The sequence below is a fragment of the Zootoca vivipara genome, chromosome 7 (genome assembly GCF_965207765.1).
Source record: "Zootoca vivipara chromosome 7, rZooViv2.hap1.1, whole genome shotgun sequence".
In the NCBI taxonomy this organism is placed as follows: domain Eukaryota; kingdom Metazoa; phylum Chordata; class Lepidosauria; order Squamata; family Lacertidae; genus Zootoca; species Zootoca vivipara.
In genome coordinates, this window is record NC_142590.1 from 47131995 (window position 1) to 47145904 (window position 13910).

Sequence of the window (13910 nt, forward strand, 5' to 3'; positions counted from 1 at the left end):
GGATTGCACATTTTACTTCTGCCCTTGAGAGAAAGAGGACTGCAACTATTAGGAGAGATTTGCACCAGGTGTTTCTCATGCGGTATTTCCCTGATTGGTACTCGGCACAATCCCCGTCCCTTTCTCTGATTCATGCTCTCCTTCTAGGTTTCTTTGCTTGAAAACTAGTACCACATTTAAAAAGACGCCACATTTAAAGAGACACCAGACCCTCATTTGGACAAGAACTGCAGAATATCTTAGGAGGGGTACTAAAATAAAAACTGTGTGGCAACATTTCAGTAACTGAGTCCTGTCCAACCAAAGATGCCTCCTGTGATGATTTTGCAATTCCCAGAAGCTGAGCATGAATATCTCTAACCCTGAAATCTCACCACCTGCATTGACCTGCTCACCTTTCACAGTGACCTTGAACTTTCCACTGTCCTGTCCACCCGTAGTGGAGACTCGGCATTCCCAGAGGCTAGTGTCAGAGAGGACCAGCGGTGGCACTTGAAATTCACAGGTTGTCAAGTCTTTTTCCATGATGGCTTTCAGAGACTGGAGAGGTGAGAAGAGTAGAGTCATATCCTGCTCAAGTCTTCTGTTTATGAGTATTTGTGGGGAACCACAGTCTCATTGGGATGCAGGTAGGGTTGACAACTGACCTAGCCCCATCCTTACTAGTACCAACACGGAAGGGAATCAATGCCTTGCCCCTTCATGGATCAATGCCTTGTCGTGGCGAAGGGGCTTGAATAACTCAAGAGAAGCTATGAGCTATGCCATGCAGGGCCACCCAAGATGGACAGGTCATAGTGGAGAGTTTTGACTAAACGTGATCCACCTGGAGAAGGAACTGGCAAGCCACTCCAGTATCCCTGCCAAGAAAACTCCATGGACAAAGACAACAGGCATATAAAAGTTATGACGCTGGAAGATGAGCCCCTCAGGTCGGAAGGCGTCCAACATGCTACTGAGGAAGAGCGGAGGACAAGTACAAGTAGATTCAGAGCTGATGAAGCGGCTGGGCCAAAGCCGAAAGGACGCTCAGTTGCGGATATGCCTGGAAGCGAAAGGAAAGTCCGATGCTGTAAAGAAAAATATTGCATAGGAACCTGGAATGTAAGAACCATGAATAGAGGTAAGCTGGATGTGGTCAAAAATGAGATGACAAGAATAAATATCGACATCCTGGGCATCAGTGAACTAAAATGGAAGGGAATGGGTGAATTCAGTTCGGGTGACTATCATATCTACTACTGTGGGCAAGAATCCTGTAGAAGAAATGGAGTGGCCCTCATAGTCAACAAAAGAGTGGCAAAAGCTGTGATGGGATGCAATCTCAAAAATGACAGAATGATCTCGATACGAATCCAAGGCAGACCTTTTAACATCACAGTAATCCAAGTTTATGCACCAACTACCGGTGCTGAAGAAAGTGAAATTGACCAATTCTATGAAGACCTACAACACCTTCTAGAAATGACACCAAAGAAGGATGTTCTTCTCATTACAGGGGATTGGAATGCTAAAGTAGGGAATCAAGAGATAAAAGGAACAACTGGCAAGTTTGGCCTTGGAGTTCAAAATGAAGCAGGGCAAAGGCTAATAGAGTTCTGTCAAGAGAACAAGCTGGTCATCACAAACACTCTCTTCCAACAACACAAGAGACGACTCTACACATGGATATCACCAAATGGGCAGCATCGAAATCAGATTGATTATATTCTCTGCAGCCAAAGATGGAGAAGCTCTATACAGTCAGCAAAAACAAGACCTGGAGCTGACTGTAACTCAGATCATCAGCTTCTTATAGCAAAATTCCAGCTTAAACTGAAGAAAGTAGGAAAAACCACTGGGCCAGTAAGATACAATCTGAATCAAATCCCTTATGAATACACAGTGGAAGTGAGGAACAGGTTTAAGGATTTAGATTTGGTGGACAGAGTGCCTGAAGAACTATGGATGGAGGCTCGTAACATTATACAGGAGGCAGCAACGAAAACCATCCCAAGGAAAAGGAAATGCAAGAAAGCAAAATGGCTGTCCAACGAGGCCTTACAAATAGCGGAGGAGAGGAGGCAAGCAAAATGCAAGGGAGATAGGGAAAGATACAGGAAACTGAATGCAGATTTCCAAAAAACAGCAAGGAGAGACAAGAGGGTCTTCTTAAATGAGCAATGCAAAGAAATAGAGGAAAACAATAGAATGGGGAAAACCAGAGATCTGTTCAAGAAAATTGGAGATATGAAAGGAACATTTCGTACAAAGATTACCATAATCAAGGACAAAAGTGGTAAGGACCTAACAGAAGCAGAAGACATCAAGAAGAGGTGGCAAGAATACACAGAGGAATTATACCAGAAAGATATGGAGGTCTCGTACACCCCAGGTAGTGTGGTTGCTGACCTTGAGCCAGATATCTTGGAGAGTGAAGTCAAATGGGCCTTAGAAAGCACTGCTAATAACAAGGCCAGTGGAAGTGATGATATTCCAGCTGAACTATTTAAAGTTTTAAAAGATGATGCTGTTAAGGTGCTACACCCAATATGCCAGCAAGTTTGGAAAACTCAGCAATGGCCAGAGGATTGGAGAAGATCAGTCTACATCCCAATTCCAAAGAAGGGCAGTGCCAAAGAATGCTCCAACTACCGCACAATTGCCCTCATTTCACACGCTAGCAAGGTTATGCTTAAAATTCTACAAGGCAGGCTTAGGCAGTATGTGGACCGAGAACTCCCAGAAGTGCAAGCTGGATTTCGAAAGGGCAGAGGAACCAGAGACCAAATAGCAAACATGCGCTGGATTATGGAGAAAGCTAGAGAGTTCCAGAAAAACGTCTACTTCTGCTTCATTGACTATGCAAAAGCCTTTGACTGTGTCGACCACAGCAAACTATGGCAAGTTCTTAAAGAAATGGGAGTGCCTGATCACCTCATCTGTCTCCTGAGAAATCTCTATGTGGGACAAGAAGCTACAGTTAGAACTGGATATGGAACAACGGATTGGTTCAAAATTGGGAAAGGAGTACGACAAGGTTGTATATTGTCTCCCTGCTTATTTAACTTATATGCAGAATTCATCATGCGAAAGGCTGGACTAGATGAATCCCAAGCAGGAATTAAGATTGCCGGAAGAAATATCAACAACCTCAGATATGCAGATGACACAACCTTGATGGCAGAAAGTGAGGAGGAATTAAAGAACCTTTTAATGAGGGTGAAAGAGGAGAGCGCAAAATATGGTCTGAAGCTCAACATCAAAAAAACCAAGATCATGGCCACTGGTCCCATCACCTCCTGGCAAATAGAAGGGGAAGAAATGGAGGCAGTGAGAGATTTTACTTTCTTGGGCTCCTTGATCACTGCAGATGGTGACAGCAGTCACGAAATTAAAAGACGCCTGCTTCTTGGGAGAAAAGCAATGACAAACCTAGACAGCATCTTAAAAAGCAGAGACATCACCTTGCCAACAAAGGTCCGTATAGTTAAAGCTATGGTTTTCCCAGTAGTGATGTATGGAAGTGAGAGCTGGACCATAAAGAAGGCTGATCGCCGAAGAATTGATGCTTTTGAATTATGGTGCTGGAGGAGACTCTTGAGAGTCCCATGGACTGCTAGAAGATCAAACCTATCCATTCTTAAGGAAATCAGCCCTGAGTGCTCCCTGGAAGGACAGATCGTGAAGCTGAGGCTCCAATACTTTGGCCACCTCATGAGAAGAGAAGAATCCTTGGAAAAGACCCTGATGTTGGGAAAGATTGAGGGCACTAGGAGAAGGGGACGACAGAGGACAAGATGGTTGGACAGTGTTCTCGAAGCTACGAACATGAGTTTGACCAAACTACGGGAGGCAGTGGAAGACAGGAGTGCCTGGCGTGCTATGGTCCATGGGGTCACGAAGAGTCGGACACGACTAAACGACTAAACAACAATTATATAAACAGGAGGAAAAGTGGTGTCAGGACAATTGCACTGTTATGCTAAAGCACTCGTGCCTAGGCACCCAAATATTTGCACGATTAACATAACCTCTAGTTTGATCCTGATTTATCCTCCTCACATGTGAACAGAGGTAGGGTTGCAAACCCACACTAAGAAACCCAATTTAACACCCTTTAGTCAGAATGAACATGAAGCAGTGCTCACAGATTGATCTGGGTGAGAGGGAGATTAGAGAGAGAAAAAGGCCAAAGGGTATGAGTAGAGGGAGAGCAGGATGGGGCTAGAGAGGCAGGGGGAAGACCAAGCCCAGGTCTCTGGGATGGTACAGGGCCTGATCCAGGACATGATGGTAGCTTACCATGATCACTGTTCCATCAGCCTTGCGCAGTTCAATGTTTTCACGCACAGGGATTGGATTGCCTGTTGCCATGCAGGTAATTACAGGCTGGGAGCCTAAGTTAAACTCCAAGTGAGAGACCAAGTTCTTGATCTGGGGAATCCGATCTTAGCACAGAACACCAGAATAAGGATAAAACATCATTACAATCATGATAAAATAGCATTTTTAAAAAAGAAAAGGGCAATCTGATTTTTATTCCCTGCCTCCCTTTATCTCTAGGTGACAGACAATGGCTAACCACTATGCAGCGCCCTCTCCCATTCATGTACTCCTTGTTTGGCAGTTCTCTGGCGCTGGGCCTGGTTCCTGCCAGTGGCGAACCTTGCTGCTTGGCTGCCCGGGGCAGCAAAGGCGGAGGCGCCCCCTGGGGCCAGGGCGTCGCGACGCATACGCAGTCCCTCCAGGCTGGCGCTGCTGCTCCCGCGTAAGGTTGCCGCTGGTTTATCCTGGGAGTGATTTATTATGGGCTGCTGTGTGAGAGCAGTGGCCCATGGGGCCACTGTGCACCAGCAGCAGCACGTACTGACTGCGCATGTGCAGTATCCCAGCGCGTGCACATTTCATACTCATGAGGCAGCCAGCACGGACCGCGTACGGCGCACGCGGGCGGAGGCGAGGGGTGGGGAGGGGCACCCCGAATGGAGCCCCCCCAGAGTGGAGCCCGGGGCGGACTGCCCCCACCTTGCTACACTACCGGTTCCTGCCATTCCCATGATACACACCCCAAAGTGCTTTTACCTGACTTTTCACAGTGCTGTCCATGCCAACCAGATGGGCAAATGCAGCCACTGAACCGGTTACATGTGCCTCCATTCTGGCAGTGACCCTCCAGGGCACAGTCAGCGCCATACCTCCCAGAGGAGCAAGCTGAGGAAAGAGCACAGGGATCAATCTCCTCTGACCATTTCCCAGAGATTGGGGCTGCATACAAGCAATACGTTTAAGGCACATTCAAAACACACCCTCAGAATTATAGTTGAATAATAATAATAATAATAATAATAATAATAATAATAATAATTTTTTATTTATACCCCGCCCTTCCCAGTTCAGAAACCCGGGCTCAGGGCAGCTAACAACAAATTTAAAATACTTAATTGTAATACAACACAAAAGCAGCATAAAATACAGTATAAAAGCATGAATAACAATAAAATTCAAAAATCAATTTGGGGAAAATCCATCCAATAAACATTAGATAGTCACCAGGGCTAGCTGGCTAAATTAGTCCTACTTGGGCCAGCGAGGAGGCCAAGGGAGAATTAGCTGTGGGGTCCCAGAGTGGGTAATCTACATAAAAAGGGGAGGGGGGAGAGAAGGGAAATAAAAGATCAGGCTGAGTTTAAATTAAAGGCCAGGTGGAATAGCTCTGTCTTACAGGCCTGGCAGAAGGAGGTTAAATCCTGTAGGGCCCTAGTCTCATGGGACAGAGCATTCCACCAGGTCGGAGCCATCACTGAAAAGGCCCTGGTGGAGGATAGTCTGACATCCTTAGGGCCCGGGACCTCTAAACTATGGTTATTCATGGACCTTAAGGTCATCTGCGGAGCATACCAGGAGAGGCGGTCCCGTAAATACGAGGTGCTGGGATAAGTAGCTCTGTTAAGGGCAAACTTTAATTCCTAAGATTCTTTGGGGAGGGGCAGGCTTTGAATGGCCTTTAACAGCATAGTGGGTGTGCCTGTGTCAAGGATGTCTGGCAGATTTCATGTATGCTGCTTTTAACCCGTCTCCCATTGTAGTTTTAAATGTGCTAGCTTCCTTTTTAAAAAAATAATTGGTCACCTCCAGAATGTTATTAATTTTACTGGAGAGATTCAACTGCATGCCAGAAATGTAGGTTTGCAGAACTGAAGTAGATTAAAGTGCTCTGTTGCAACAAACCCACTTTTACAAATAACAAGAAACAAGACTTTTTGCGATGTTGAAAATGACGGGGGGGGGGGGAATGCACTGAAAAGTGTGCATAACAAGTGATGGATGAATTCTCACTGTCATATATCCTCCCTACAAACTAGTCAGAATGAATGTTCAATAATGGGTAGGCATCATACAAACTTTGTACTGGTTATATGATGCCCATTTTTTATTGTACTTTGTGGAAGCAAACCAGAGAGAAAGAACGCTATAAACGAACAGCTCAGTCCGGAGGAGCCTTTTCTCTTTGCTATGGAACTTCCTGCTCATGAGGACCCCCTTTTTCTTTTGGTTTGTTGGAGCCAAGCAGGAGGGAAATGGTTCTAAAGAAACAAAGGGAGGAAGCGGCTCTCTCCTGGATATGAGCCAAACAGAGTCCCAGCAGAGAAAGTAGCCAAAGCTGAATAAAAATACTAAGGAATATTGTGAGTCTGAGATGAAGGGAGGGTTCTTGAACATCTTTTCCATGTAAAGATGTTCAGGAAACAATGTGACTATGCTGCTTGTTGGTAGTAACAACAATGAAACCACAAGTTTGCACTCTGGTTACGCGATTTAATGAAATTTGCCTTCCTCAATACTGTTCCAATATCCATGGTTCCTCCTAGCCACACCTTTAGGAGCTCTTCTTTCCCATGGATTCATTACATCTCACTTTCTGAGAGATCACATTGACTCCAATTCTCATATAGCATTAACTTTTTCACAATGATTACAGTGTTAATTTCACATAAGGACTGTTTCCCCACCCCTACTCTGAACCCTCCCTTGTGTGCTGAGAACTGGCACTTATTGTATCAAGAAAAATTCTAGGATTTGAATGAGACTTGGTAAACATTAGTTTTCTCAAGGTAATGCCTTTTCACAAGTAATTTTTACAATGTGAAACATACAAGGGTAAAAACACCACCTCATGGTAACATTACCCTATCCAAAAGTAACATGTTAATCAGATCTGATGTCACATTACATTTATAGATATATATCCCTATTGCTGCTCTGAGCTCATACAAGAAGTCAGAAGCCTCAGTTTATTAAGAAATCAATCACATGATGCCATGTGGGTGGGGAGCTACCATAGCCTTCTAAGGAAAAACATGGGTGTCATTTAGTTATGTTTTACTCTGAATAGACCTATTGTAATTAATGGACCAAACTAAAGTCATTTTTACTATTTAAAAATAGTACATGAAAATTTGATGGTGGTGCATGAGAGAGTCCTCTTTATCGTTTCCTCCCCAACTCTGGAGTTTGTTTTCCCTGGAAGGCAAGGTGGCAGAGACTCTGGTTGCTTTCAGACAACCTGTTTGTTGAGCATTCATCTTGATTTGTTTGCACAAAGTTTGTGGGGAGATTAGGTGATACCCGATATTTATTGAGCATTTGTTCTGATTTGTTTGCAGGGAGGTTATACAACTTTGAATAAAACAATCCTAGTGCATTCTCCATCACTTTCCTTAATGCAAAAAGTCTAATACGGTGAGGCCTTCCAGTAAACTATAATTACGCAACCTGAATTTGCTGGTATGGAATTGAATCCCACCTGAAAATAGTGACAATCTGGGAGTGCCCTGAATTTAATTTTCTTTCCTTGGTGTGTTTTTATGTTTTGTTGGAAACTGCCCTAATGAAGGGTGGCCTACAAATTTGTAGAAGTAAACAAACATATAAAGGGTATGGTTTGCACCCCAAGCATTACACGAGGTTTGTTTTTATGCTACCAAATGTAACATGGAAAGGAAGGGGGGTGGAAGCACAGACTTTCTTTGGTTCTGTGGAACAGACACCATACACTTGCATCTTGTGCCTTTCTAAGTAGGTCAGCTTCCCCCACCTCCCCATCTCATTTATCACCCTGGTGTCCAAAAGTGTCATAGAGTTGGGAGAAAGAAACTGTGGGGGATATACCTGAGCCACACTGAAGACCACTCCATCCAGTAGCACAGGAACAGCCATAAGGATCAGGCAGACAGAAGGCCAGTCCCTTGCAGCCTTGCTTGTTATGACATTTCTCCTGGCAGTTTCGCCCAAACATGCCTTCCTTACAAGCTGCAAGGCAAGAAGATTCTTGTCAGGGATTTCTTGCCGCTGTACTGACAAAGCTACACATGTTCACCAACCCTCCACTACATTTGCCCGTGCATTGTTCCTTCCTGTGTCCCTATCTGCATACAGTCAGAACTAATCCTATAATGAATCCATCATTCCTCTTTGTTGTGATGCCAGGTTTCTCCACTGCAATCTCTGGGTTCAGTCTCAAACCCATGAACCTTTTCTCACACAACACCAGTTGATCCCTCTGCAGAGATAAGGGACCAGGGCCGTCTTAAGCGCCCCTGGTGCCGTGGAGCGACGGATCCCTCCCAGCGCGGTGGGCGGGCGCAGCGTGGCTGCTACAGGCGCTGCTGCGCGGCGCGCGGGCAGGCACCGCGCGGTTGTCGAACCGGCGGACCATGCGGGCGCAGCTCGCGGCGCCCTGCGCCACCGGGGGTCTACCTAGAGCCGGCCCTGTAAGGGACTTGCGACTCAAGATGTAAAGCCTATTTAGGACTCCATGGCCTTCCACCCACGCTTCATTGCCTAAGGCAGAGGCTTTCAAACTTGTTGAGTCCATGGCTCCCTTGACCAACTACATTCTTTATGTAGCACCCCTGTGAGCCCAGGTATGTCACCATGTGCCTGTAGAGCTGGCAGCCTCTCCCCCTTTCTTGAGTATTCCCTCAGCCTCCTCTTCCCTCTCCTTAGGAGTCCTCTGGGCAGCAGCTGCTGCCACTCCTGGTCTCTGAGCTGCCAGCCACCTGCCCCCAAAGAGAGATACCTCCTCACACTGTCCCACAGGAGCCTGGGACTCGTCTGTCCATTCCCAACAGCAAGGGCTAGTGTACTGGCTGTCTGGGCTCCCTCACCTGCTTGCTTGCTTACTCTTTGTCCCCCGACCAGCCCCCGAGGCAGCATTTGCCTGCGGAGCTTGTAGCCAGGGCTGGTGCAACAAATAGCTGTGCAAGCCTTTGGACAGAGGCCAGCGTTGTCTGTGGCACCCCTGACCGTCATTCAAGGCACCCCAGGGTGCCATGGCACATTGGTTGAAAACCACTGGCCTAAGGAGTCATGCCTAAGTCTGAGGAGCTTTTCTCAAGGATTCAACAGAGCATGTCTTTCTATCCTAGTCAAGAAGGAAATGTGAGCTTTCCCCATCAATTATGATTAGTCCTGACCCCAACCAGGAAATGTTCAAAAGGAAGAATACACTTGCAACCTCTGCACACCAAGGTTTAGAAGACTGAAAACTAATGCTTCTCCCACACCTAAAGACACATTCAAAGGAAGGTTTCGGAAGGGTTTAGGAATTGCATCTGACACACTTCTGGATACTGCGGTGCATGGCTGGAGTAGTGCTTATACCCAACTTGCCTCTTCTTCCTGGGCAGACCATACAACAAAAGGGGTTCAGCCAGGTAACATCAATGGCCATGCAGCTCCTGCAGCTGGGTCCCCAGTTTCAAAGCAGAGGAAAATTTACATGCTTTAGTCATTAGCTCTTCACAGGTACTCTTGTGTGCTTTCCACACCAAGGGCTGACTCTATGTAGGGGCACATCAGTCAGAAATACAGGCAGTGCACTACCAAGGGATGATGCGGTCCTCATATGGTACATATGGATAAACAGGGTCCAACATCCAACTAGGTTTCAAATGGCAACCATCTATACTGTACTCTTTGTGAAGATTTACAAGTGCAGTTCATGGAGCAGAGGCACCTCTTCCTGCCTATACCATGTCCACATTGCTGCTAACCTTTTTCACAGCGGGTGCCCATGAAGCCTGGTGGACAGATGCACTCTCCTTCAATATGATGGCAGATGCCTCCATTCAGGCAGTCAGGACAGTCCTTGTCACAAGAAGAGCCCCATTTCTTGGCTGCACATCCTGGGAGGTTGGGGAAGAGACAGACAGACAGACAGACAGACAATTATTGCCTGAATGCACAGGAGGCCACTGCTTTAATGAAACTACGCAGGTCTGGTTCTGGTCACTGCCTTGAGTGCCATGATGGAAGAAAGGCAGGATATAAACATAAAATAATAAAATATTTTTTTAAAAAGATGAGATCTCTAGGAAGCATGATCTCTGGACAGCACAAGGCAGCATTAACCACAGTGCAGTCACTAACAGTCTCCAACAACCTCTATGCTCGGGGCAAGTTCACACCTATGTGTTTATAACCCTTTGGCAGCAACTTAAAGTGACGACTGACATATGGGTAAAGAGGCACCACAGAAAAAGCCTTCTTATGATCTCAAACAACAGCTTTTATTAGAAGCTATTTATGTTCAGCTGGGAGTCTTTAAATGATGAGACACTGAATCACACACACACCATAACAAAGGATGCAAACAAACATTAGTGGGGACATCTGTGGCTCCTATTGACCTGCATCTCTTCAGTTCTGCACTATCTTACCTCGCACAATCAGCCGGAAGAAGGCACTTGACAAAGGACTGTCCCCAATGAATGTAGCACTGTAAATCCCGCCGTCACTCACGCTGACCTGCGACAGGCTCAGAGTGGACTGGCTCTCCTTCACCTCCCCCTGGTCCATGGTGTCATAGTAGGTCCCTGCAAATGAAAGTGGCAGGGAGGAAGAAAAGCATGAGAGCTGACAACTGAACTCTGAATAAGCCCTACTAAGGCTAATCCACTCCAGCCTGTGACTGGCCTGGATAGGGCTTAGAGGCTCATGCGACCTCTAAGGACATCACCGACAGAGCAGTTTGGGTAGGAGAAGAACTGAGGAAGCACAAAGGCATCCAGCTGCAAGCCCATTGGCAGGTCTGGGCCTAGACTGCCAGCTTCGATTGACAAGGATGACTGAGGGTGGGCCTTGTTCCAGGAATGTGGTGGGGTGGGGAAGTATTGGAGCAGGGGCAGATCTCCCCAAAGCCGTGCAGCTGGGAGACGGGGGCACTTGCCATTCCTTTTCCACAAAATGTCTGCGTTCTTCCCGTGCTTTATCTTGGCAACAAGTACAGCTGGCTGGGAGAGGCTGAATGTCTGTGTCACTTTCTCTGGGACAAGGTTGGCTGCAGGGTCAGACAGAAACAGAGATTGGGTTAGGAAGCAGGACCTGCAATATTTTCTCTTCCCTGATCATCAGAGAGTCATGCTCAGGATTGCCCAGGTCTGTCATTCCATCTTTGTCTGGGCTTTCCAGAACTCACCTAAGCACTTCATCCTGCTCAACACATATATTTGCCTATTTTACTCTATTTGTTTAATGGAATCTGTATACCACTTAATTAGGGGGAAAGAAAAAACTCCAAACGGTTTATATAAAATAAAAAATACATTAAGATTATTGATGGAAGTCAGATTTAAAGCCAATTTAACCTTAAAAATAATAATAAAGGAGCAGTTAAAAATACACATTATAAAATAAAGTTAAAGTATTATATACATGTCATATATAAAACACATGTCAGTTTCACTAATCTGGGTAGGCTTGTCTAAACAAAATTTTTTTAATGGCTTCAGAAAACAACACAGCTAAGATGCCTGCCTAGTGTCAATGGGCAGGGAGTTCCAGAGTGCAAAGGCCACCAAGCTAAAAGATCAAATCCTTACAAGGGTGGAACAAACTGTGTGTGGCATTTTCTACACATATTGCAAGGGGAAAGGTGAGCATGTAGGCTTAGTGCAGGTACTAACTCACAGTGCCCAGAACTAATAATAATAATAATAATTTATTTATACCCCGTCCTTCTGGCTGGGTTTCCCCAGCCACTCTGGGTGGTTTCCAACAAAATATTAAAATACAACAAGTGAGGTGAAAGTTGATGTGCTCATTTTAGGTGATGTTAGGGTTAGGATTGTTCTGCATCTTATTGTTAACACCATCCTTATTCTTCTTTCCAAACCCTCCCTTATGAGCATATCTCCCAAAGTCATGCTTTAAATTGTATCTGTAACAAAGCCTGGATTTCCAGTGGTGTTTTTGTTCCGCCTCACCCAAATTAATGTTTATCATACTTAAAAGGCCTTCTAAGATAAGAAAATCTAGTCAATTTTCAGCTATTCTTCTTGGGTTCTTTGTTTAAATTACGTATCTGACGGATGTCTCTTTTCCTGGCAATAAGAATCACTCGTATGACTAATGACCGTCCAGAAGCGGCTTAGTCATGCTGGCCACATGACCCGGAAGCTGTACGCCAGCTCCCTCGGCCAATAAAGCGAGATGAGCGCCGCAACCCCAGAGTCGTCCGCAACTGGACCTAATGGTCAGGGGTCCCTTTACCTTTACCTTTTTAAGTTCATAGAATTATAGAAATGTAGGGCTCTCAACTAAAGCATCCAAGACCAATACCCTATTTGCTGCATGGTTAGATCAGTGTATGCCATTCAAGAGTACTAGTAGGCAACAGTTATGAAAATCATATACTGTACAGTGGTACCTTGGTTCTCAAATGCCTTGGTACTCAAACAACTTGGAATCCAAACACTGCAAACCTGGAAGTCAGTGTTCCAGTTTGCAAACTTTTTCAGAAGCCGAACGTGCTCCGTTTTGAGTGCCACAATTCCATTTTGAGTATTACGCTGAGGTCTGTCTGTTTTTGCGTTTTTGTTTTTGCAGCTCTTTTTTGTTTGTTTTTGTGACTGTGTGTAACTCAGTTCAGCTACTGATTGATTTATTGTGTGACTGCAGTACATTGTTTATTGCTTTTATGGATCAATACTATCTTTAGATAGTAAAATTCATGTTAAACTGCTTTTTAGGGGTTGTTTTTAAAAGTCTGGAATGGATTAATCCATTTTGCATTACTTTCTATGGGAAAGTGCGCCTTGATTTTGGAACACTTTGGTTTTGGAATGGACTTCCAGAATGGATTAAGTTTGAGAACCAAGGTACCACTGTATATAAATAAATAAAATATGCCAGAATCCCTTCCACAGATGTCGGCAGGAATTTTTTTTCACCAAGGGGGCAAAGTAAATACTACAAACAAACAAACAAACATAATATTAGAGAACAGGTCTAACATTTCTGGTAAGTCCAATAACTAGGAGTAGCTCGCCCATTGGGACGGAGCTACAGCATTAGCCTCTTGGCAGTGATATCACCAGTGAAGTCATTCTTGTGCATCTAAGCAGCCCTGACTTCACAGCCATCTTCCCCCTCCCAATAAGTGGCAATGATGCCCTTTCCATGAGACTATTGCTGTGGGTCTGCCTCTGCTGGTGACGGAGTGGTGACAAGGCCTAGGTAGACCCATCTTCAGAGAAATTTATATTTGCTGTGGACCTCCTTTTCATCTATGGGTAGACCTGCATACAGACAACATCTTTTCCCACTCACTGCTGAGACCTGCTGTTTTTTCTCTAGCTCCTTTCATCCACTCCTCTTTTTAAAACTCAGCCAGAAACTCAGCCAGAGGGGCAGTGTGTGTGTGTGTGTGTGTGTGTGTGTGTGTGTGTGTGTGTAAACATAACAACACAACACAACATACATTGCTCTGCTGCTGCAATCAATTTCACACACACACACCCCAACACACATTTATCTGGCTGGACCTAAAACAAAAGGAATTCCCTAGATTGATTAATACTCATTTTTGCTTTTTCCTTGTCCTGTTATGTAAAGAAATTGCAAGAATGACCCCAGGGTCTGGGTCT

At 45.2% G+C, this 13910-nt stretch overlaps 1 protein-coding gene across 3 annotated transcripts in view; it reads right to left on the reverse strand.

Moving 5' to 3' along the window:
• Positions 1-13910, reverse strand: part of TIE1 (tyrosine kinase with immunoglobulin like and EGF like domains 1) — a 36940-nt gene that overhangs the window by 12856 nt on the left and 10174 nt on the right. For all 3 annotated transcript variants that reach the window (XM_088674103.1, XM_035122927.3, XM_035122926.3), the window contains exons 3-9: positions 11213-11323; positions 10704-10859; positions 10038-10169; positions 8152-8292; positions 5065-5193; positions 4285-4430; positions 396-540 (exon numbers count right to left, since the gene is read on the reverse strand). In XM_088674103.1, the coding sequence (XP_088530229.1) occupies positions 396-540; positions 4285-4430; positions 5065-5193; positions 8152-8292; positions 10038-10169; positions 10704-10859; positions 11213-11323 (960 nt within the window). The remainder of the gene's footprint in view (positions 1-395; positions 541-4284; positions 4431-5064; positions 5194-8151; positions 8293-10037; positions 10170-10703; positions 10860-11212; positions 11324-13910) is intronic.